The sequence below is a fragment of the Eublepharis macularius genome, chromosome 3, assembly GCF_028583425.1.
Source record: "Eublepharis macularius isolate TG4126 chromosome 3, MPM_Emac_v1.0, whole genome shotgun sequence".
In the NCBI taxonomy this organism is placed as follows: domain Eukaryota; kingdom Metazoa; phylum Chordata; class Lepidosauria; order Squamata; family Eublepharidae; genus Eublepharis; species Eublepharis macularius.
Genome location: NC_072792.1, coordinates 70,750,110 through 70,767,298, shown reverse-complemented (window position 1 = coordinate 70,767,298; position 17,189 = coordinate 70,750,110). Strand labels below are relative to the sequence as shown.

At 42.1% G+C, this 17,189-nt stretch overlaps 1 protein-coding gene across 5 annotated transcripts in view; it reads left to right on the top strand.

Moving 5' to 3' along the window:
- The window catches only part of SH3KBP1 (SH3 domain containing kinase binding protein 1), a 188,121-nt gene that overhangs the window by 144,897 nt on the left and 26,035 nt on the right, over nucleotides 1-17,189 (top strand). For all 5 annotated transcript variants that reach the window (XM_054973613.1, XM_054973612.1, XM_054973614.1 and 2 more), the window contains one exon: nucleotides 7,787-7,881. In XM_054973613.1, the coding sequence (XP_054829588.1) occupies nucleotides 7,787-7,881 (95 nt within the window). The remainder of the gene's footprint in view (nucleotides 1-7,786; nucleotides 7,882-17,189) is intronic.

The following is a 17,189-nucleotide window of genomic DNA, read 5'->3' as shown; positions in this document are numbered from 1 at the left end:
TTTGGAGGAGAAAGAAATATTCTCCATTGATATATTGGTATTAAAAAAATAGGAATGTTATGTGATGAAGTTATATAAGGTTGCTAGAATGAAACATTAGAATACTAATTTTTTTCAAAATGGGATTTATTTATTATATATTAGATGTTTCAGGATAAAGTTTATCTATTTAAAGTACAGGGTTGTCTCTTTTATATCATAATTCAAATAATGTATTAAGGGAAGGGGTGAAAAGGGGTTAACTGTCAGAAATACGCATGTGCACTAGCATAAGAAGATTGGGGGGCAAGAGCTGGGCTGTTCTACAGATAGGAGAGAACAGTGTTTAGAATTAACACAATTTGCTAATGGAATGATTTTCTGTGGGAGCAAGTATTAGACTTCTGATCAAAGATGCAGCATTTGCTATTCTGGCCTTTAAGGGAAGCCATATGTGTCCTTTTGCTTTAGACATCGTTCATTCCCTTAGACAGCAGCTCAGTTCAGATATCACATGAAATCGTTAAACTAACTATGGTAAGACAATTATCTGAATGCAAACCACTACTTGCCACAGTTAGGTCAGGACCTGAAGCCATGATCTGAAGTTTGCTTGTTAACCGCAGTTAATCTCAACTAGGTTTCACATGATGTACAAACACAGACGTCTTGGTTTTATTCTGGTTTGCTTACCGTTGACACTCTTCCAAGCTAGAGAGAGAAGACCAACAAAACTAACATTTGTCAAGGCAAACCAGACTGTTTTCCACACAGCAACAAACAAATGTACTTTCCCAATTGCTGTTGTTGCTGCCAGTACAATATAGTAGCAATGAGGCTTCCATATGACGCAGTTCCCCATAGTTTCTACCTCTTGGTCCCGTGTCAGTGGCCGCCCCAACCCACACCCCAGGCTTTAAGGTTGTTGTTGTTGTTGTTGTTTTAAAAAAGCAGTTGAATATCATTATATCGATATAACGTTATAAAAATATGTGTACGGGTTCTTTGAATCCCCATTTTTGGTGTTTTTTAAAAAAGTCTCCAGCCACTTTCATTGTGGAGATACACCTTTTCTTTTTCTCTGCAACAAAAGAGACTAGGGACTTCTTTTCTAAATGAAAGCTGGGAATTCAGAGAACCTGTTACCCATACAATGATGTTCAGTTGCCAAGTTAAAAAAGCCTGCCACAATGGCCACTACAGGGATGGGGCAGGGAAAATGGCTGCCAGGTAGGAAGGACCAGGAAAAGGTGAACTTTCTCACTCACATGACAGCAATGTGATCTTTTTTTAAACTTTGGAGCAAAGCAGATCAGGAAGAAGCCAGGGAAACCCCAGCAAGTGGACAAATGCACCACAGTATCATGGAGAAGCAGGGAAAAATCACTATAACAGCCAGCCTGGCTTCCCCAAGATCTCTTGCTTGGAGGGTAAGCCGCCCAGCAGGGTCAACTTACAGCAGTAGAAATGGCCCAGAACCACCTCTAGAGGTAGGCATGCTGCCCAGCTTTCAGCAACACTCCAATGGTAGTAGCCTAATTGGAGCCACCATCACCCCATCCATGTGATCCGTTCTCAATACCCAGAGGACAGTGAAAAAAAACCCTGGGCTTTCAGTCAGCCTAGACCTGTGAGAAAAAATTCCTTCCTGATCCCATGAGGGGTGACCTGCTGGTGAGCTGGACAAAGATCACCCAGGCAAATTCTACATAGCTCTCTGCCCCCCACAACCAGTCTTCAGTCAACAATCCCTTGTGCTTATCTGGCTCCACCAACTTGCCAGGCCACAGGCCTCATGAGCCAGCATGGGTCCTGCAGCTGGAACAGAGTTCCTGTTAGATCCTGCCTGGTTCCAGATGTACCCCTTGTAGGTCCAGGAAGCCTTGTGCCTGATGAACAGCGTGCAGGCTGGGGGCAATCTAGCTTCTGCTGTGGTGGTGGTAGCTCCAATCCTGAAAGAATGAGATTCAAAATCTCCCGTGAGGAGTCCAGCAGTGACCAAACCAGCCTGCATGGCAGCGATGAACTGGAACCTGGTTAGAAAGGATATATCAGCATAAACAAGGAGGAGTCCTCAGATGAGTGCCTACCAGGTTACTCCTCACAGGCACACCATCATCCCCCATCCTTTCTCATCCATTTTAGGCTGCCAGACCAGAGCACAGAGTACCTGTCCCTTGATGGACATGTTGTTATGCCCCAAAGTCCTGCTGGAGCAGTCTCCACTACCAGCTCCTCCATTCTTACTACCTGGTAAAAGGCCAGGATGAAAGCAGCCCAGAACAAAATGGCCTTGGGGAGCTGGCGCAAGAGTCCTTGAAGGACACGTAGAGCGATAGGTTGCTGTGAATCCATGCATGCTGGCACCACGTAGAACCTGCCAGTGACAGCTTTCCTGGCCACGAAACTACTGGCTAGATCCAGAAAGCCTATGGTCCTGTTGAAGAAGGAAGTAGCCACAAGGTGGAGGAACATAGCCTTAGGGGTGCACACAGCAAGACCAAGTACTGTAATACTGCAGCTTCCAAGGCCAGTAAAGTGCTGTGCCTCCTCAGCGTGTTGGAAGAATTTAGAAAGAAGGTGACTGCAGTGGCATAAGCCTGTCTTGTGGATGGTGCCACCAAGTACTCCCTGCATGATAAGTTGCTCCCAAGCTCCCTCAGCTTCTCTGGAAAGGGGTCTGGGTGGTATCTCATGCTAGGTGTCAAAGCCTTGAATCCCACCTCCTGAAAGCAAGATAAGGCAGCCACATTGTTCTCCACACCTGCAGTGTAGAGGGCTGAGAAGGAAATGTTAGCATGCAAGCAGATTAAAACAAATTTGCATACGACGCACATCACAGGCTCAGAGTGCAATGGCTTATGGTTAACTACTCACACCTCTCTTGATTGTCACACCAAAAATGATCCAGAGCAGGCTAGAAGTCCCAACCATTGCTTCTGTCAGGATGCCCAAAAACACCAGCCACACCAAGGGGCCCTCAGTTTTCTTAAGTGCCAATAGCACACCCAACATCATGGCCAGCCCCTGAAAGTCCCAGAGTCAGTTGGCCAATGCTGAGACCCTGGCCAGACCAGCAAACAAGGAATCATTCAGTTAGTATGAGTCACAGTGTTCCTTAACCACTCATTCCAAGAAGGTGCTGACGGTCTTGAAGGCCATGCAGGCAACAGCACACCCCATAGGCATGGCTTTGTCCATGTACCAACAGCTGTCAAACTTGAACCTTAGCAGGCAATGGTCCAATAGTTCCTGGCCCCATGAACCCCTTTCCTTTCTGAGAAAGACTCAGCCGAAGAACCATCAGAGTCAGATGACTCATGACTGCATGTCCATGATTTCAGCCTGCGCTGCTTCCCTCGACTCTTCTTCCTGGCCAGCATCTTACAGCACTCAACTCGGCTGTTGGAGCTGCAGGTGGCGCTCTGTGACCAGCCTCTCCTGGGTCCCCAGGCCCAGGCACAGGCCTTTATTGTGGGACTTGCAGCAAGAAGGCAAATTGGCATAAATCATTCTATACAATCTTGAGCAGAGCAAGTTCTCCAAACAGAGGAAAATCACACAAGAATGAAGATTTCTGCCAGTTCCTCTCATTGTTGCTGATCCTGTGCCATACATCTGATGTCTGAGGGTCCCCTGACTGTCAGAATGAGATTTTGAGAGTACTGGGGGGAAATGAAAGCAACAAAAACAGGCAAACTTGCTCTGTTCACAGAAAGGTTGAATCTGACTCCAAACTACTATACGTAGTTCTCCAAACCACTAAGTTCTGATAGCAGTAGTAAATAGGTAAAATATTTCACTATTGCTTTAAGGACCTCTGAGATTTGCTTTGAGTTGCCCTCAGAGCTCTGAGTGTTAAAATAGGGGATTTGCTCTGTAACTGGAACTCCCATTTGACCCTAAAGAGCAGTTGTGGAAGAACCTGATATGGATAGGGGTCATGGTGCAGGAGGAGGAGAGACAACTCTTCCAGTCCCCATTGTTGCATTTTCCTCAATTAAAAATGGTCCCTTTTGGCTCTCTGTTATTCTCTGCTGAGACTTAAAGCAACCTAGGCAGTGCATTTTGACAGGGAAATGCCGCAGGGGAAGAGTTTAATTGTCCTTTCGATCCATTTCAGCCCACTCCCCCCACCCCCACCCCCAAGCTGAATGTTCCAGTCCAGTTTTGCCTAAGATAAGCCTGCAAAGAGAGACAACAATTTTCAGAGTACTGAGAACAGAAGATTTTCATGATAGTCGCAAAACAGACAAGAGGAGTTTGTAGAGATAAAAATAGTGTATAGAAGAATAGTAAAGTTATTTCAGAATTTAATTTGTCAGCCACAGGGAATACTTGCTTGTATTATCGGGAATACACGCAAGATAAAGACTGTCAAGAGGCTGACTATGCCTAGTCTGTTTCTTGGCGGATTCACACTTTAATTCAGGCTTTTTGACCTAGTCAGATGCAAATTAGAAGCAAAAGGAAACTTTCTCTGGGAAGGAGGTCAGGATGACACTGCGAGTTCCCAGATACTGTAGATAAGAGGATGAGATGGTGCCACAAGTGCATGATTAGAAGAGCTTCAAGGCCGGAACACTGAAGGGAGTTTTCGCGGCCACATTCCATCTCATTAATGCACGGCTCTCTGGGGGGTGGAGTGATTCCCCCCCCCCCCCGTGAAGATGTACTAGCTGCAGATTGATCAAGCTAGTAGCCTTAAAGCTTGAACCGTCATTTCAGTTTTGTCCTTCTTGGGGCAGTATTCTCTCTAAGGATCAGATCCTAGCTAGGGATCAGACCTCTCCTCCTGAATGCTGCGGGTGCTGAACTTGCAACTCTGGATTTTGAGATCTAACTGAAAGGTAATGTGGTTTAGGACTAAAAGCTTTTCTGTGTTTGCTGGATTAGTTATTTTGCTTGGTATTAATTTCTTCTTCTCTTTTGTACACTTCTATTATTTGTATTTTCTTGTACTTATTTTAACAAAACTTTATTAATCATACTTTTCTGGAGTTATTTCGGTTTACAACACTTCAGTCTGAATCCAGTATCTTAGCCAATTTGCCATAGCTACCCAAGTAATTGTTTTCTGGAATTCAGTCTGTAGTGTCATACCTTGCAGGGTTGACCTCTCTTTTGTTTAAAGCCTGTAGGACTTGGAATTTACTTCTTGGTCTCAAGTTAAGGGTTAGTCAAAGTGTCTGATGGTGGCATCGCTACTCTGGAATTGCGGATTCTCTTTCCAGCTTTTGCATTTTGCTTCTGCCCCTCTCAAGAAAAACAACCTTGTGGAACAGGAGGCTTTTTCAGCAAAGATGGGTGCATAATATTAGATTAAGGTTATCATTAGGTTTTAAATCATGCCTGTATCTAGAATGTGGATGCTGAAATATTAACACTGCATAACAATTATGCTTTCCAAAAGTCAGTCAGAAAAGCTTTTATCCTCTTGACTAAAAATATAAGAAATGATGTCTCCCTTAGCTTAGACTCTTGAAAGCAATGGTCAGTTATGATGATAGTAATTCCCTCTTTTGTTCAGGCTGCTGTGTATTAATATACACATAACACACCTCATATATTAAGCGATAGATAAAACTGTATGCTCCTGGTTTGTCTTGCGACTACTGCTGCAGCTTGGGATTAAATTGTGATGCTTATATTCTTGTATCATAATCGGTAATCGCTTAGCAATGTTTGGTTTAAGGCACATAGTTGCTTTTTCTTGACAGTATTTCAGTGCTGATATGTTAGTATTCTTTCTAAATATATCAAGAGCTGAGATGGCATATATTTAAAAGAACTGAATGTACTTGAACAGTGTAGTTCTGTTATGATCACTGGTAACATACAGAAAGTGAGCAAGTAAGGTAACAATACAGGAAGGATTTTTATTGGCCTGCATATAGATATATTTTTTATGTTTCAGTTAGTGGGTGCAGTGCACCGCCAAATGTAAGGATCTCCACAAAAGTCATAACAGAGCCCTGTTCCTTCTCCCACTTGGTTCTTAACATGTGCACAGAGTCCTCCTATGTAGTGGTGTGTACTTCGGGAATCCATTTCAGGTAAAATACCCAAATTGGACCCGATCCAGAAAGCTTCGGGATTTCCGAATGCTGGCCTCGATTTGGAAATCCCAAAGCAAAGCTTCCTGAAGCATTCGTAATGCTTCGGGAATCTTCAGGTTTAAATGCCCATTTCCCTGCCGCTGCAAGCATGAGGGAAAGGAGCATTTAAAGCCCCGAATCAGCTTCCCGAATCACTACGAATGCTTCCGAAGCATTCGTAGTGCTTCGGGAAGCTTCAGGTTTAAATGCCCATTTCCCTGCTGCTGCGAGCACGAGGGAAAGGAGCATTTAAAGCCCTGAATCAGCTGCTCGTCGGGGGCTTCCCCAACAAGTGGCTGAGAGTGGGCGCTGCTGTCGGGGCCAGGAAACTCCTCGGCCCAGTCAGGAGGAGGCGAAGGAGGTGGTGTGGGAATGCTGCAGGCTTAAGCCACCAGGCGCTCCGTTCACCCGCTGGTGTCGGGGCCGAGGAGCTCCTCGACCCCGACATTGGCGGGCGAATGGAGCGCCCGGCAGGCGGAGGTGCAGGCTTAAGCCTGCAGCCTCCCCGCCACCTCGTTCGCCCGCCGGTGTCAGGGCCAAGGACTTCCTCAGCCCCGACATCGGCGGGCTCCCAGAGCGCCTGGCGGGGGGTGGTGCAGGCTTAAGCCGGTGCAGTCTTAAGCCTGCAGCATCCCCACCAGGCACTCCATTCACCCGCTGGTGTCGGGGCCAAGGAGCTCCTCGACCCCGACATTGGTGGGCTCCCAGAGCGCCTGGCGGGGGGTGGTGCAGGCTTAAGCCGGTGCAGTCTTAAGCCTGCACCTCCCCACCAGGCGCTCCGTTCACCCGCTGGTGTCGGGGCCGAGGAGCTCCTCGACCCCGACATTGGCGGGCGAATGGAGCGCCTGGCAGGCGGAGGTGCAGGCTTAAGCCTGCAGCCTCCCTGCCACCTCGTTCGCCCGCCGGTGTCAGGGCCAAGGACTTCCTCAGCCCCGACATCGGCGGGCTCCCAGAGCGCCTGGCGGGGGGTGGTGCAGGCTTAAGCCGGTGCAGTCTTAAGCCTGCAGCATCCCTGCCGCCTCCTTTGCCCACCACTGATGGGGCCGAGGAGTTTCCTGGCCCTGACAGTGGCGCCCGCACTCAGCCGCTCATTGAGGAAGCCCCTGACGAGCAGCTGATTCAGGGCTTTAAATGCTCCTTTCCCTGCTGCTCATATTACAAATGCTTTGGGATGCTTTGCTTCAGGATTTCTGAATCGGGGCCGTCAGATTCCCGAAGCACTCACCCCTAATCCCCACTGTTCTGCTTGACTCAAGTTTATGTGACCTCCCTGAGTATCACAAAAAGTGGTAAAATTTAACAGGTCCAATATAATTTATTCCAGCACGAGTTTTTGTGAATCAGAGCTCACTTCGTCAGGTACAAAAGTGCTGTTTTCTATTTATGTGTTAAACATTTTAATATAATAGACATTTTTATGTATAATTATGATGGATTGGATTCAAAGGTGATATTCTGGCACATTAGCAGAATGGCACTACATTATCAGAGATACAGGATAATTTTTGTCAATACCTCACATTCCCCCCCCCTCTCTCTCTCACACACACACACACACACTGTTTGTGAGAGTCCCTGGCTCCGCCAGCCTGGGGCAGGGGGTGGTGGGGGTGGCTTACTGAGCAGAGGTGGCAAATGTGAAAGTTCCATTCTGTAAGCTTTACTCATTATTTTTTAATAAAATGTTATAATGTGTCCTTTTCTTTCAGTAAAGGAGTATTGCAAAGTAATATTTCCATATGAAGCACAGAATGAAGATGAACTAACAATCAAAGAAGGTGATATTGTCACTCTTATCAATAAGGTAATTCAACATGTTTCACTTAAATGACGCTTTCAAGTAAAATAGCTGTTGACTTTTGCTCATACTCAGACCATCAAATTGAATGCTTGTATGTGACTGTAACATACTGTATAAGGTGGGATAGGGGATGCTTTTCAAAACCATAAAGTGATATAAGAAAAATACTGATGTAAAATGGTCACTTGCTGTATCTTTTAAAATGTCCTTACCATGTAAAAACTGCACAGGTTTTTTTCTGCGCAAATAATTGATTTTTGCTGAGTCTGTACATTAGTTGAATCCTCACCTTCTCCAAGCAGCCTGCCATTTGTCCCAAAGTTTCTCTCTGAGGATCCAGAGAACCTCAAAAGCAAAATGTACTTCAGAGAATGCTGGCAGTAGCAAGATGGATTTGGGTAAAATTGCCGCTCCTCTCTCTTCCACTTGCAGCTTACATCAGTGGAGGAGGGAAAAGGATATTTTACCTCCGACTCAGACATGAGTTGTGGATTCCTCAACTGTTGGGACAGGCTATGTGGTGCACATGTAGAAGGAGCTTCTGTGTTCCCTTCTGTACTATTTTATTAACCTGGGTCACTGCAGTGCCCCATCCTGCAATACATTCTGCTTTTGAAACTCTTCATGCCCTCAGAGGAATTTTGGAGAAAACAGCAGACTGCTTGGGGAAAGATACACTCTGTCAACTTCCTCTCCACTGGATCCACCCCATAAGGCCCCTGTTCAAAGCATAAATAAAACATATCAGAAAACTGGATCATTTAATCCCTTGCCTCAAATAATTGCTATACAGGTCAAGTATACATTTTCTTGGTATCTTTCCCTATATTTTATTTTTACTATGCTGATTCAAGTACTGTTTTCATTTCTTTGTTCCACCAATAATACAAATGTTTTCTGTGCTCTATGTTGGCACTTAATCATGTGATCTAACACAAGCATCCTGTAAGGAGAATGAGCTTCAACAATGTAGCTGTGCTTTTTTCATGGTTAAGGAAAGAACACATTAGAGTACAAAGACTGGATCTAGGATCCCCCCACCTCCGATTCAGACATGAGTTGTGGATTCCTCAACTGTTGGGACAGGCTATGTGGTGCACATGTAGAAGGAGCTTCTGTGTTCCCTTCTGTACTATTTTATTAACCTGAAACAGTTCAGAAGGTGCTATTTGGGTAAATCTGTGTATTTCCAGGTATACACATGGGTTTCCCCAACAGGCCAATAGAACCCCCCTCTCCTCCCTGGACTGTTTCAGGACTGTGTGGCTTAGCCCATAGACATAATGGACACTATGCAGTGTTCCTACTTTTTAGTAACAGCACTAGCTGAGTGGAACTGGATAGCAAGAAAAAGGAATTGTTAATGGAACTGGGCATTATTTATGGGATTTTACTCCAGCCATAGCAGTACAAGCCTTCCATACAAAAGAAATTCCTGAGAGAGAGAGCCAGCAAGTTCAAGAAATATTCTATTGGCATAAAATGTCATACTCTGCAATGAACTGGTTTTGTACTGAAGAACCAAGAAGTAATCATTGCCTGTCCTGTCTGTGTCTCTCTGTATTTTGCCCACGTCTGCGTACAAATGTACAGTTTATACCTATATACGGTATATAAGGGGTCACAGGGGGAGTAGAGGGCAGCTGTAAATTTCCTGCATTGTGCAGGTGGGTGGACTAGATGACCCTTGGTGTCCTTACAGCTCTGTGATTCTATGAAAAAAGTTATATTGATTTATTTACTCTAATTCTATATAGCAAATTATTTGGACTAGATAGGATAATAAAAGTTTTAATAGCATTGTTTCAAAGGCACTATCTTCTGTATATGGCTGTCTTCAAACCACTTATTCAACAGCAATCCTGTTAGTTTAAAGGTCATCTTCATGCGAACATTATAGTTTATCCGTAGAAATGGAGAATGCATCTCCTATAGTTTCAATCAATAAAAGGAAGCATAACCATCCCAGATAATTTCACTCTTGGCTGGAGGAGCTGATTTTTTGAAATAGTAATTTAGAAATACAAGTCATCCAGAAACAAATCTAAAAAAAATAGTTTCAGAAAAGAAATATGGTCATTTTATGAAGGTATTCATTTATTTGCAAGAACTGTTATTTTTCAGGATTGTCTTCTGTGTATTTAATAGAAACTATGCACCCATTTTATCTCAGAAGGTGAATGCTTAGTCTGTTTATTTATTTATTTAATAGTCAGCCTTTGTCACTGAGACCAAAGGTGGATTACACAGAGCAATTTAATCAACAGCTAGGATATTCAATGAACAAAATGTTATATGATCAACAGCTAGGACATACAATGAACAGATACAATACGGTATGAGTAGCAGAAATTTGAAAACAAGCATACATCTAAACAAGCGATGAAATATTTTTTAAACATAGTGTAAATAATTGAATAAGAAATCTTTTAACAAAGTGGAAACTACCCAGTAGGAGCATATCTACCCAGTAGGAGCATATCTACATCACCAGACAGTACCCAGTAGAATACCCATTTAATATGGCACAGCCCTGTTACCTGAGTAAAAAAGCCCTTCAGTATTGTACAGTTTGTGGGAAACCAGGAGAATGGGAGCTTTCCTGACTTGCTGAGAATGACGACGGAGAATGTGAATATGAGCAGCTGTTGTTTTTGCCCAAGTAAATGGTGGTATCTATGCAAGGCCCTGTCAGGAGTGCAAAGCTGACATGGCGGAGCATAGGAAGAGAAGTGGTTGCACAGATATGAGGAGCAAAGCTAAATTGGTTAAAATGTTAAATCTTATTAAACAAATAAAAACATTCAGTAGAAAAAAAAAGCTTGAAGCTGAGATAATTTGGAGCAATTCTGCCTTCAGTAATCAAGATGGGTAGCCATGTTAATCTGTTTTTTGCTCTTTTCTTCAGTAATCTGGAATATCATATTTAAGGTTCACACATAAATAATATAATTTAATAATTATTAATTATTAATAATTTAATAATTATATTATAATAAATTATATTATAATTTAATATAATATAATTTAAAATAATATAATATAATATAGTATAATATAATAAATAATATAATATAATATAGGTGGACTCCTCTCAACTAGACATCGGCATGAACAGCATTACGAACAGAAAAAACCCACAAACAGCCTAATCTGCTGTTCTCGAACAAGTTGTTTGTGAGGTTCCATCCTAAATGAACAGGTTAAAAGACTCATTCGGCAAGCCAGACTGTCTGGCACTTGCTGCAATCAATCGCCTTGGCAACCGGAGGCAAGGAGGGACTGAACTCTGTCTGAACTCCTTCTGGCTTTCCTTCTGGCTTTAATCCTTCAAAGTACTTCCAGCAGAGAGTCCCGTTTTTGCCACTGTGAAGAGAAAATAACAGCCAATGGGGAGACCCGTGGATCATGCTTTTCCCGGGGTGCAATCTCTCTGAAACTTGAGGGGTCTTCAGAGGACAGTGAGGACTATGTTCCCTGCAAATTGGACATTGGGAAGGTCAGTTTGTAGGGTGTTTAAAGGGTCCTGCCCCTTGCACGTGGCAGGTAACGGCCCTTTAAATTATCAGCTGGCAGGCGGCAGGGGAGAATCCCCCCTGCTGCCTGCAAGCTGATAGTTTAAAGGGATCTTTAAAGGGCCAGGTGAGTAGGTTTGAGGGGAAGGGGGCTTGAGGGGGTTCTGCCCCCCATGAACAACGAACAGGTCCGGGAGCAGTTCATGTTCATCCATGTTCATTGTTCGTTGTTCATGGATGGCACTGATTGATGAACAGGGTGTTCAGGGTTTTTTTTCCCGTTCATGCCCATGTCTACTCTCAACTTTGTAGGTCGGTTTACAGCATTGTGAATGTGTGCTATTGTTCCCTGGTGATCAGATTCTAAGTTGAGCACTACCTTGCTCACATTTCTGTAGTACAAGGAAATCTCATTCTAATTATGTACAATAAAAGAGCAAAGTTTTCAACTGCTGCTCCATTGTAAGTGGCAACAAATTACTATCCCCGCAGTTCTTTTGCTATTTCAGCAATGTGTAGTTGCGTGGTTAAGCAGGACCTAGTGCAGACCAGTGAAGTCAATTATGAATAATTCAGGTAGGTTCAAGGAGCACTTCAGAATCAAGTTCCTTAAAGTTCCTCTCCCTACTGGGTGTGGCTTTAGCCTGTTGCCCTGTTTATTCTATTTTTGTCTAAAATTCTTGAGTATTGAGCAAGGCTAAAGTGCCATGATTCATTTATAGGTAGGCTGATTTTTTGTACATATTTAATATAGAGTGTAGACATGCTCAAGCACCTACTGGTTCAAACTCACATTGTGATCATGTGTCATGATCACAGACACAGAATGTTCAACAAACTGTTGGCTCATGTGTGAACCGTTTAAACCTGGCTGGCGGTTGTCTCTCTTTCTTACACACACACATACTGTGGCTACCTACAGAATTACAAAGATCACATTTGAAATAAAGAATTCAATAGAAAAGATTAGTTGACTGTACATCTGGCCACTCGAATGTGAATGGCTGTCAAATTGTCCAGATCCAAAGAAATTTGTACACATGTATTCTCACCTTGTGGGGGTTGTAATTTATTTTCCACCACAAACCAATAAAACAAATGTCTTTTAACATTTTTAAACTGTAAAAGTTGTATGCAGAGCCCGTGCTAGCTAAAGTAAAAGCATTCTCTGTCCCAATCAATGACAAATTATCCTTTGTTCATTGACTCCTGAGAGTTCTCTGCGGAAGTCCTAGCCTCCTTAGGCAACTGATTGCATCATGAATGTCTCTGATCAGCTGCCTTCACATGCTTAGGTTTTCATTGGAGGAAAAACAGAATAAGAATGGTTGTAATAAATAAATACCATCAGTAACAGGCATTCTATCAAAACAAGGCACAAATTGGGGGACAAACTGAGTGATGTAGAACAGGATGAAATGATCTGAGGGTTGAACTTAAGAATATGATGTGGCAGTCGAACACTTTGTTTCTCCAACAATAAATCCATATACAATTGCCTTATGTTTTCTGTTGGCATTGTCCTGAGATAGTGGTGAAGTGTGGTCTTTTAAAAAGTATTTTTAGGATATGCTAGTTGTAGGTTTTCCTCATAGGGAATAATGGAGATTGAAAGTGACTGGGGGGCATAAAATGGCCCCCTGGGGTCCAATCTTCATGAAAGTTGGGGAGTCTGAGTAGATCCTCTGCAAATTTGGTGAATCTTGCTTTCAAAAGCCACCTCCAGCCTCCTGTATAGCCCCCATAGTTTTCCTCATAGAGAATAATGGAGATTGGAGATGGCTGGAGGGGCATAAAATCCACCCCCACCCCCAGAGTCCAGTCTTTATGAAATTTCAGTTAGAGGACAGTTAGGAGAAGGTCCCATGCAAATTTGGTGAAATTTGATCAAAAAATGACACACACACACACACACACACACACACACCCACACCCACACACCCAGGCTATGAAATTTCTGAATTGAGTTTCCCATAGGAAACAATGGCTGAATTTTACCAATTTTGCTCTGCATTACCGAAGCGAGCTGGAGAATGAATTAGGTATTCCTTAAATTCCAAATGTTTTTCCAGTTTGGTATTACCAAACCAAATCAACTGATTTTTCCCTTGTATACCCCTAATCCAAAAGCTGCTTACCATAATTCTATTATAATATGCCAATTAGAGGCTTCATATCCCAAGTCCCCAGGTTTACTGTAAGAACTATATGTCCTTTAATGAGCGATTCTTGCTCTGCGCATGGTCAATGTAATAAACCCACTCGATGGAAAGAAAAGTATTATAGTTATTAAAGCAACATGGTTCTTATTTAATATATACCCAAGGCTGCTTCTGCTTATTGTGGCTTGCTTTTAATTTAGGTTTAATCTCTTATTTCCTTTACACTTTCAGATTTATTCAGAACTGTTTTGGAACCCAATTAGATTAATTATACCTCTTCCACAAAGGACTCTTAACAAATAATTGTATGTTGTCTTAAGTGTTTACTATATGTTTCCAGGCCAGTCACTGTGCCTCTGAACACCCGTGTTACCACATTTTAAATATTTAATTTAAATATTTATGTTTTAAATATTTAATTTACCATTATGCTCAAAATTCATTAGAAATCATTTAACTTAATGATATGTATTTTATTCTATAATGATTTTTATATAACAAGACATCTGTTTTTAAAGGTTTTCTTCTTTCAGTCTAAATATGTTAATACAGTTTACTCATTTGTCTTTCAGACACTTACAGCACAATCCTAAGCAGCGTTACTTCAGTCTAAGCCCACTAATTTCAAATCCTAAGTGAAATCCTAAACAGTTACTCCAGTCTATGCCCACTGATTTCAAATCCTAAGTGAAATCCTAAACAGAGTTACTCCAGTCTAAGCCCACTAATTTCAAATCCTCAGTGAAATCATAAGCATTTCACTGTTAGTGAAAGGATTTCACTGTTAGTGGCTAATATAGCAATCAGTGGTAATATATAATGATTTCTGTATTGTTCTTATGAACACCTGAGTATCAGACTTTAAACTATTGAGGGGCTTATATGAAAACGGCACTAATCAAGGTAAGCTCGTCCAAAGCCATTGAGGACTTAATAGATTGTAAAGTACGCAGTTCCTTAGTTGTCAGTAGCATACACATTTTCTTCATAGATAATACCTGTATGTATGTTTTTACATACATTACCTTTAATAGATAATGCCAGTGGTTCTTTAAAGTTTATAAAGCCATCTCACAGGAAAATGACATCAGTGAAACATTACAATTAGGTGCAGAGGAGTGAGCCGTGTTAGTCTGTGGTAGCAAAATCAAAAAGAGTCCAGTAGCACCTTTAAGACTAACCAATTTTATTGTAGCATAAGCTTTCGAGAATCAAGTTCTCTTCGTCAGATGCCTGATACAGAGACTGGTCAAATACTGGTCAATTTGACTAGTCTCTGTATCAGGCATCTGACGAAGAGAACTTGATTCTCGAAAGCTTATGCTACATTACAATTAGGGTAATTGATGCAAGTTTAAGTACAGTCTTGCAGCAAAATAGCTCACTTCCAGAGAATCTAACAAATGATGGCAATGTTAGCCTCGGTGATTAACAGTGAAATCCTAGGCCGAGTTACTCCAGTCTAAGCTCATTGATTTCAGTGGGCTTAGATTGGAGTAACTCTGCTTAGAATTTCACTGTTAACAATAGTACTGGGGACTAAAATATATAAAGTATTATGTAGCAGGCAACTAAGCCTCACGTTACTGAAATTTATACCAAGCAAGTTAATGAAACTTATAACTCTAACAATGTGTTTTACAAGAGCTACATTTTTCTCAATTAGCTTAACTTTAAGTAAAATAGATAACTTTGGTTGGGGCAATGCTATAGTTCATCAGTAGAGCAACTGCTTTGCCTGCAGAAGGCTAAGTCCCCAATATGACCAGTTAATAGTGTCGGGTAGTAGCCCCACCTGAAACTCTGAAGAGCTGCTGGCAGTTGGAGTAGACTGTATGGACCCTGATAGAGCAATGGTCGTGACCTAGTTCAAGGCAGTATCATATGTTCCTGTGTCGTTATTTTGAAATATAACTAATTTCAGTTTAGCAAAAATTTGTTTCTCCCCCCACCCCAAATATCAGAATGTAGCTGTTGGGGTTTTAAAAAAAAGAAGAATCTAGCATTTTAATGCAAGAAGTTGCTACAAGGGGGAGACCCATGGGAACTTGCAGAAGAGGGATCATCCCATTCTCCTCTCCCCTGGTGACCTCACAGTGATAAACAGTTGCTTGGAGCAGAAAGCACATATGGCAAGCTGATTGGGGTGGGGTGGTCTGGGTTTGGAATGGAAAGTATGTCTTTCATACTTCCTGCTTCAAGACTAAACCCCTGATCCATTGGCTGGTGGGAAGGGGAGATAGAGTGGAAGCCTGTGTTGCACACTTGCTTCTTCAAGCCTTCCCCATTGCCACCACCAACCAGGTGATAGAGGGGTTAGGCTTGGAGCAGTAAGAATTTGAGACCAGCTGATTAGCTGATTGGTACGGGTAGTATTTGGCGCAGAAAACACCTATGGCATACTTTCTGCTTCAAGCCATCTGCATCCAGGTTGACTAAGATCTTGTGATGTAGTTTTATAAGTAGTTGTTCAGCATGTTTTGTTTTTAAACCCACCTTTTAGTTTGGGGATTTTCTTGCAAACCTGGATTTTAGGGTTTATAGAAGCATCTCCTCAGTCTGTACACTGCCCCATTGTGTGAAATTTTTGATCCACATTCTGGAGAGCTGAATTCAGAATTCTATATATGATGTTGTTTCAGCTTTCACATTCTCTGGCTATGTTAAATGAATGGCAGTTTGTTTAAGTTAAGGCTTCTAAAATATGTGCCTTATTTGCAAAAGAATGACAATAAATTATATGTACAAAAATATCTATACATTTTTTGTTCCTCAAGAGTTATATATGGATGTACCCTATAATCAAAGCTGTATGGGAGCCATTTATCTATGAGACTAGGAAGTAAACAATTCAACCATGTGGCTGAGAATAGTGCTGAATCTGATGCTATGGTTAAGACCCTTGTGATCAGCTTGCTTGCATTATTTTAATGTTCCACAGTTTTCATGGGATCCAGTCCCATGTGATTGTGAGAAAGTCAACATGGCACCTACCCAGCACATGCAAGCATATTTTGTAGCTATATTTTTTTTAAAAAATGATTTCTGCAATTCAGCTTCTTAATATAATAACATTTTACCTATCATATGTGTGTAGATGCTTTCTTTTGGAAAGTCTTAATTAAACCTGGGTTGTAGCTAAGGTTTTACGTATCACCTCATAGTAATTATCATGCTAAGATCACCAAGAAGATTACTCACTGCTTCCCGTCTCAGTGTGGCCTTTCAGGCAGTGGCAGATTGTTGTGAATAAAGAGCACTTCTTTTCTGTTCTGATTCTAATGCTTCATTATGAAGTGATTCTGAATTTATGAAGAAGCCAGTGCTTAGTTGTGGAGCTCATGATTTGCGGGGAGAAAGAACCAGGTTGAATTCCTAGCAACTTCCCCTCAAAAAATCGAAGACAGCAGGGCGAAAAAGGACTTTTTTCCTGAGTCCTTGAAAAGCTGCTTTCAGTTGATGTAGATAGTACTGGGATATGTGGACCAACATTCTGACAATTTCATATACTCAGAAGTGACCTTTTCTGCCTGCTAGGTTTGGCTACTAATTCAGTAGTTTCTTATGATCAACAACCTTGCCCGAAATGAGAACAGCTGACACAGGATTGAAAAGTACATTACGAATGTATTTT